This window comes from Thamnophis elegans, chromosome 8 (assembly GCF_009769535.1).
Source record: "Thamnophis elegans isolate rThaEle1 chromosome 8, rThaEle1.pri, whole genome shotgun sequence".
Taxonomy (NCBI): domain Eukaryota; kingdom Metazoa; phylum Chordata; class Lepidosauria; order Squamata; family Colubridae; genus Thamnophis; species Thamnophis elegans.
In genome coordinates this window covers 75,925,844-75,933,923 of record NC_045548.1, presented here as the reverse complement: position 1 = coordinate 75,933,923, position 8,080 = coordinate 75,925,844, and the positions used below count along the sequence as shown (strand labels likewise).

At 44.8% G+C, this 8,080-nt stretch overlaps 1 protein-coding gene across 2 annotated transcripts in view; it reads left to right on the top strand.

Moving 5' to 3' along the window:
- Window positions 1–609: 609 nt before the first annotated feature.
- AGO2 (argonaute RISC catalytic component 2) overlaps window positions 610–8,080 on the top strand; it is a 55,213-nt gene continuing 47,742 nt past the window's right edge. For both annotated transcript variants that reach the window (XM_032223164.1, XM_032223163.1), the window contains exon 1: window positions 610–731. In XM_032223164.1, the coding sequence (XP_032079055.1) occupies window positions 686–731 (46 nt within the window). In that variant the 5' untranslated portion in view covers window positions 610–685. The remainder of the gene's footprint in view (window positions 732–8,080) is intronic.

Genomic DNA, 8,080 nt, shown 5'->3' with positions numbered 1-8,080 from the left:
AAACACTGATGCTAAACAATGTGCAGGTTTAAACTAAGCGAGACGGGTTTAAAAACTCTGCTTTGCAGGAGACTCTTCCAACCTCTCCCTCGTCGGCCTCCATTCCTTTGGTTTCAAAACCTACAACCCCGCTTCGCAACCGGCTCTCGTGGCTGGCAAGCCGTTCACCGGGCATCCCCCCAACTCCTTTAACCCGGAGAAAAGGCTCCCGCGAAAGCTTCGAGGCGGGCGACACGCGAGGGGCCGCGTTCACACGAGATGCGGATCTCGGGTCAGCCCAAACGCCGAGAGGCCCAATCCTGCAACGGCCGCCTCAGAAAACCGGCATCTGCCCGGCTCGGTTCGCGGCGCCACCGGGGCAGAACCGACGCCGGCCGGCACGTGGGAACCGGGCGCTCCGGCGCCAGCCTGGTTCCCGGAAGGCCGGCTGAGAGATGTCCGGTCGGGGTTCTCCCCGCCGGGCCGGGGAAGCTGAAACGGGGCCGGCCGGCGAGAGCGGCGAGAAGCGCGGGGCGGCCGCAGGGAGGGCGGCCCCATTGCCAGCCTCTCGGGGCGGAGGCGCGGGCGGAGGCGGGTTTCCTTTCTTTCGGCCGCCCTTGCCGCCGCCGTTGCTCCTGCCCTCGCCGCCGCCGCCGCCTGGACTCCCGCGCCGCTCGCCTCCCACGCAGCCCGGCGCTCGGCCGCCATGTACCCGGCCGGGGGAGCCGCCCCCGGGGCCGCCACGGGGCCCGGTGAGTCCCGGAGGGGGTGAGGAGAAGGGAGGGAAGGAAGGAAGGAAGGGAAGGCGGCGCGTCCAGGGCCAGAAGTGCCGGCGGGCCTGAGGGGAGCCGGCGCTGGGGCGCTGGGCCTCGGCCGCTGCTCGGGGCTCCTCCGGCTCTCGAGTCTGAGGGGGCTCCGGCGCTGGTGGCGCGCGGGAAGGAGGCCCCCAAGGCCCCCCTCAGATGCTGGGCCTGAGGCGGAGGAGGGAAGCCATCTCTGAGGAGACTTTTGTGGCCGGGCGGGAGGGGGGGGGGAGAAGTTGCCTCACCGGGAGAGCCGGGGGGAAAAGAAACCCGCGTGTAACACGCTGAACGTGAGGGGCCTCCTTTGAGTACGCGTGTACGTGAGAAGAGGCGGCCGTGGGAAAGGCGCCTTTCCCTGAGGGGGAGCCGGCCCCATAAGTCGTCGTCCCCCCCCCAACTCTCTCCCTCACGACGAGCCTGAGGCGGCCGTTGCGGGGAGCGTTTGTCTCTTCCTGAGGAATCCCGCCAAGAAGGAGGGGAAATAAAAAAAAGGGGCTGCAGTTCATCTGGGGCAGCAGCCTCCCTCCTTTGTGGGGAGGATGGCGGTGGTGGTGATGGGGGGCAGAAATACCTCAGGTCGATCCGGGCAGACATTTATTTGGGTGATCTTCCCAGTCCCCCCCCCCCTCCAACCGACATTTTGCCTAAAAACGGGGTGCTCCATGTATTAACAGCCCCCTTCCTCAAACCACACGCCATTTGATATCTCTTTGCAACCGTGTCTCGTTTAATTTGATGAGATGAAATAACAACAAAACAACAACAACAATAATAATAGGTTCATACCTAGTACTCTCCGGCAGCAACCCTTATCAACCATTAGCACCAGTCAATGGTATTTGTGACACATTTCTAAATGTTCAGTTGACTGAGTTTCATGTTTAAATAATAATAACAACAACAACCTACAAAAATCTACAAAAAACCACCCTACTTGGAACAGCTTATATCCTCCAACGTTACCTTAACAGTTCCTAGGTCCTTGGTTAGGACTCCAGCTGTTGAGCTACCAACCAGCCCCAAAGGCTGTGAATCTCACCAAAGATTAACCAAATAATAATAATAAGAAAAAGAATACTGAACATTCTGATTCTACCAAAAACCACCCTACTTGGAACGGCTTATATCCTCCGACGTTACCTTAACAGTTCCTAGGTCCTTGGTTAGGACTCGAGCTGTTGAGTTATCAACCAGCCCCAAAGGCTGTGAATCTCATCAAAAATTATCCACATAATAATAATAATAATAGGAACAGCATATATTTTAAGAAGATACCTGGTTGATACCTAGGATGCTGCCAGCAACCCGTATCAACCGTTAGCACCAGTCAATGAAATTTGTGACACATCTTTAAACATTCACTTTACTGAGCTTCGTGCTTAATGAATAAAAGAAATTAATAATAATAACAACAACTTGACAATAATAATTTGATAATAATTATAATAACTTGATCATAATAACAACTAGCACCAGTCAATGGTATTTGTGACACAACTTTAATGTTCACTTGACTGAGTTTCATGTTTAATGAATAAAAATAATAATAATAATTATTATTATTACTTGGTTGATACCTAGGATGCTGGCAGCAACCCGTATCAACCATTAGCACCAGTCAATGGTATTTGTGGTGCATTTTTGAATGTTCAGTTGACTTGAGTTTCATGTTTAATGAATAATAATAATAACTTGATATTGATTGATCTAAGCAATCCCAGTTCAGAAGTTCCCGCTTTGGGGTCTTCTTACCCCCCCCCCCCCCCTCCACTCATGTTCTCAGGCCAGCCCAGTTCTCCGCTTTACATGACATGGATGCCAAAAGTCTCATCCTGGGAAGAAAGACCCTCGGACTTTGGCCTCTTGGGAAGCCAGCTTGTTGCTTAAGACAGCCTGGGTGGGTTTTTTTGTTTTCCCCCACCCCCATTTGCAAAAAAAACCCAGCCCTGGTTAGGAAGCTAAGGGCTGGCTTATGGGTTTCCAAGGGAGCGGAGGGGTTGTGGCTTATGGAAGGATGGGTGCTGGGAAGTGTAATTCTCCCTTGAGCATCGGTGTCTCTTGAGAGCTTTCGCCTTGATTTGTCCATCCTCTTGCAAGGATTTGAGTGTCAGTCCTGGCCACCCTTCATCATTCAGGGATGAAAAGTATTTATTTGGGTTTTTTCCAAAAAATGAAAGAAAAACTGCTCTCGGAAAGTTGGGGGTTGGAATGATTAGTGGAGTTGTTTCAACAGTGAGATGGGCAGGATGTAAGTTTAATAAATATTAGTTTTTGTTGTTGTGGGAGTTTAATTCGGTAATGAAACGTCTGCAAGAAAACCACCAAGCTCAAAAGAGCCGCAGTCCAACCCTGAACTGCAAATATTCTATCAACACATCGTTTTATCTATTTTTTATTTTAGTCTTGCTTATTTTTAGGTGTTTTATTTCGGCTACATTGTGCTTTCAGTTTATTCTCTTCAGTTAGTTTCAGTTATTTTCTGTCTCCTACCCCCCTCCCTCTCTATAGACCTACTGCTTTTAAAAAGTGCTGATAATGGTGGTCTTCCAATTACCGCTGCATAATGATTGTGCGATGACAAATATTCTCTCTTAGGAATTATATTAGGATTGTTGTAATTATGTTAAAGAGGAATATTATTTCCTGTAGAGGTTGCTTATGGCAACCTTATGGCAACCTCTACAAGAAGGTGGTTGATCTAACCTTAAATGCCCAATTGCTTTTATTCAACAGCTGGCTGATGTTGCCCAAGACAAATGCCTGAAATTAAAACTGAGGTGGGAGCAGGGAAGAACAATCAAAGGAGATCAAGGGATACGAGATCAAGGGATCTGATTTCCTAGGGCTGGGTTGTCCCAACAACAGTATCGCTGCTAACTTTGGACATGTTAACTAGTTGAACATGCTAGTGAAGTCAAAACAGGTCCAAAAGGGTCAAGTCAACGGAGGAAGTTTATAGGAAGAAAGTTTGCCAATGGAAATCGCAGACCATGGATGGGAAAGAAGCAGCAGCAATGGAGCTGATGGGCAGAATATGGGTCATCCCTATGGTGAAAGAAGAGGATGGGGTTGAAATCCAGAATGGTGACCGGGAGGTTTTTAGGAAATAATTATTTGCAGAATTAACTTGTGTTAGATTCAAAGAAGTGAGAGAGTATTACAAAGGAATTCTGTGCAGCTCCTTCCTACTTTTCTGACTCCTAGGGTATAAGAGGGAGGGAAGAGAAGACATGGGCAAACTTACAAGATTGTCTTGTAATAAAGGATACTTCTAGTCCTTCAAATCAGGTTAGTTTCCTAATCTGCTCTACCTTGAAAGATGAATACTTGGGTTTCAACTTAAGGATGCATGGTGGAAAAGTTCTTTCTTAATAAAAGTATGAGGAGCCATGACTTCCCAGATGTCTCACACTCCAACTCTCATCTTTCCTCACCATTGCCCATGCTAACTGAGACAAGTGGGAATCGTGGTTGAGCAGCATCTTGAGTTGATGGGCTTCCATTTAAAGTTAACAAAGTGGTTTTTAAGATAGACTTTCACAGATCATGGGAGTGGTGCTTCCTTGGACCAGATACTGCCTAGAGAAATTGATTGACAGAAGATTTAGAAAAAAGTATTTCTTGCAATATGACCCATGAAATTGATTATCTTAAAATGTAGTGACGCTGCTGGATAGATGCCGAACCGTTGGTTACATGATGGCTACATGAATGCTGTTGGCTCGAACACCATAAGTATTAGCTAAATTAGGTTGTTCAAAAGAGGTTGCTGGACCAGAGAATCTTATAGGTAGGGAATTCTTACATTAAGCAAGTTGTTAAACTCACCTTTTGTTGTTGCAACCTTCTCCCATTACAATAACTTTAATTCTCGCTGTGATCAGGAGCCCTAAATTTCCTTCTGTTGGTGGTTGTAATGAAAATCACTGCCTGAGTTAGGACAGGGCTGCTTCTTGATTACAAAAACAAGATTTGACTGCTATATATGGTATCTTCTCTTTTACATTGTGTCTGAAATTCTCCCTTTAGTATGGCCTCCCAAAAATAGTTTCTTTAAATTTTCCATGCCGCAAAAATATAGGTTGTAAGCTGCACTTAATTGTCACCGTTTTGGAATTTGAAACTATTGATTACTGATACTCTCCTGTACAGTCTTATTTTATACTTTAGATTTCATATGTATTATTATAAGCTTGGATTAATCTGCCACAGGATAAAGTCCTCTTCCTGAAGGCCTATGGACGTAATCTGCCATGCTGCCCCAATATGTGTTGGTAGATTAATGTTTTTTGACTTCCCAGCATAAGGATGACAGGGAGAGACTGACCCGAAGTTCTCCCATGGCTGAGAAGGTACTAGAAGATGGGAGCCCACTAAGTGGAGCAACAGGCTAGCCTTCACCAACGGACCACCTGGTACCTTGGGGTGTGACAGTAACTGACCCAAAGTCATGCCAGTCAAACTTCTATGGGAAACTTCCATCTCCCTTCTCCTAGTCCAGGAGCTTCACAACCAAAGGTAGTCCTTGTTTAACAACCACTTGTTGTGACTGAACTTTGTACTTATGGCTGTTGCAGTGTCCCCACATTCATCTGAACACAATTTGCAACCTTTCCTACCAGCTTCTCATAGGCAAAGTCAATGGAGAAGCCAGCAGGAACTATTTGGTTACAGTCACATAAGCAATGGGGGATTGCTAGAAGTGCTGTTAGGAGTGTGGTCATATGAGCACACTGCTTAAAGATAGAATTTCTAGTCCTAGTTGTGTAATTAAACAAGGACTACTGGTATGCCACTCTGGCTGTTGGGCTGAGAGGGAAGGAGAGATACACTAGAGATGTCTAATATGCGTCTGCCCACCCAGAAAGATAGTTGTGCCAATGCATGTGATCTTGTAGGACATAACAAAACAACACTGCTAAAAAATCTCCTTCTAGTCTTATTCTGAGCTGGGTCTGCGTGATCATCTAGGCTGCATTTTTCTTTTCGTGGACTTTTGCCATGAGTTAAAAAAGCTTTCAGCCCAACCATAAATTTGACACAGGGTTTGCTTTCTTAGCAGCTGCTTTTCAGATCCCAGTGTGGTTGTGGCTTGTTTGATTCTCTGCTGTGGCATTTTTGTGTGAGGAAACGCTCCAGTAAAGCTTAACAAAAACCTCAAATAGGATTTGTAGTTGAAGAATTCCAGAAGTCAGCACTTTTAGCCTGCAACTGGACGTCTCAAAAGTTGGAGCCATCCGGTTTCCCCAAAACATAAGTGATAAATGTTTTTGAAATGCATTGGCTTGGAGCAGAAGATTTTGAGTTGCACAGCATTGCGATCTGAAGTGCTTAGTGTTAGCCTACTTAGGGTTGGAGGTGAAAGATGACATTTCTAGAGGACTTGATCCATTGAGGGTGGAGGAACTGTCCATCCCTTCCCAAGTCAGAGAGGCGAAATCTCTAGAAATTTTGAAAATGGAAAAAATCCCCACCTTTCCCTGCTTTTTTGAAGGAAAAAAAAAACTGAGGGAAGAAATGGGTGTATATGTGGCACTTGTGCCTCGTACCATTATAAGTATTATATCCAGTAGCATAAAAAATATACATTATAAAATATAGGATCATTTTTAATAATGTGTTCGGTGCATGGGTGAATGGTGTACTTATTCAGGAAATAATTATACATTGATTGAATTCTCTTTAAAGTGTGTGTATCTGTATAAAAATGGAACTGTAATCTATTGAAAGGATCAAGAAATCTAACCATTATCATTAAAACGCTGCTTCATAGTTTTTCTCTGTTGAGGCCAAGGTAGCTACTGACCTGTGAGAACTCAGGCAGAGAGACTGATGAATGAAGACTTTGGGAACCGAACTACTTAGGTACCTCTCTGCCATTTATGTCAATCCAGAAACCTCAAATAGAGGCTGTTTCCATGGTCTCCTCCACTTAATTGTTGTGGATGATAATACAGACCCTCAGAAATAATTTAGAATCCATCCCATGCTTTGTTCATCAGAGCAAAATGTTCCATGTGCTTTTGAAGTGGAAACTGAAGTCACAGAATCATTTATAATAATGGGTAGTTTGCTCTGGAGAAACATAGAATCATTGGGCTGGAAGGGACCTTGGAGGCCTTCTATCTAGTTCAACTCCCTGCCCAAGGCAGAAGACCTTACGCCATCATTCATCCAGGACAGGGCAAAATCCCAGAGGTGCTTCCCAAAAGGAGACTGGATTCTCCCCCCCCCCCGCCCCGCCCCGTTGAAAACGTTTTGCTTGTCATCCAAGAAGCTTCTTCAGTTCAAAATATTTCCCCACCATTCAGTCAGAACTGAAGAAGCTTAAATGTAACAGAATAACAGAGTTGGAAGGGACCTTGGAGGTCTCCTAGTCTGACCCCCTGCTCAAGCAGGAATCCTATGCAATTTGAGATGAGTGGCTGTCTTTTCTTAAAAGCCTCCAGTGATGGTGCACCCACAACCTCTGAAGGCAAGTTGTTCTACCCCTGCCCAAAAAAGACTACAATTTTGTATCCTGACTGTACTTTAAACTTCTAGTTGACAGGTTGTGAACAATAGTATATTGGCCTTCAAAATAGTTATAGAATACAGTAGGTATTATGTGAGTATCTTAGGTGAGATCAATCGTGTGTCATACTATTCCTGAACTAACCATACTGTCCTTAACTTTTAGCAGGAAATGTATGACAGGGAACAATCAAAATTGGTGTGCTAGAGTACATGTCTATCTTACTAAAAATGTGACGTTAAAGCCAAAGGTATGATTCACAACAAAAATCAATATCTAAGATCCTATTTAGTGATTGCCATTCCATGCATTATAAAGTGGCATTAACATTTTACGTTATCTTAATTCTAGTGGGCTAGTTTTGTGCCACCAAATTGAGACAACAAAACACTCTAAAAAAAATCTTCCAAATTAGAATGGGAAATACACAATTTAATGGCAAATGAGATCAAGTAAAAGTTGATGGATTCGGCGTTTACCTTTGAAAGATGACTTTTTAAGAATGAGGGCATTTGAGTTGCTGAAGTTGATGTTGTTGGTGGATTAATGAAAATGTTGACTTAATATGCAGCCTCTGAAGAAATTCCTGCTCTCTGTTGACACACACATTAGAAGTAACACTTGTGGTTTTGTTCACTGCAGCTCAGAATATTTTAGAGGTTAAGGGCTGAGAATTAAAGTAAATCCAGGAACATGATTTAATTGTCTAAAATTGAGCATGGGCTAAAAAAAGTGAATACTGGAAAACTGTCTCTTCTTCCACAATTAATAAAAATACTAGTAG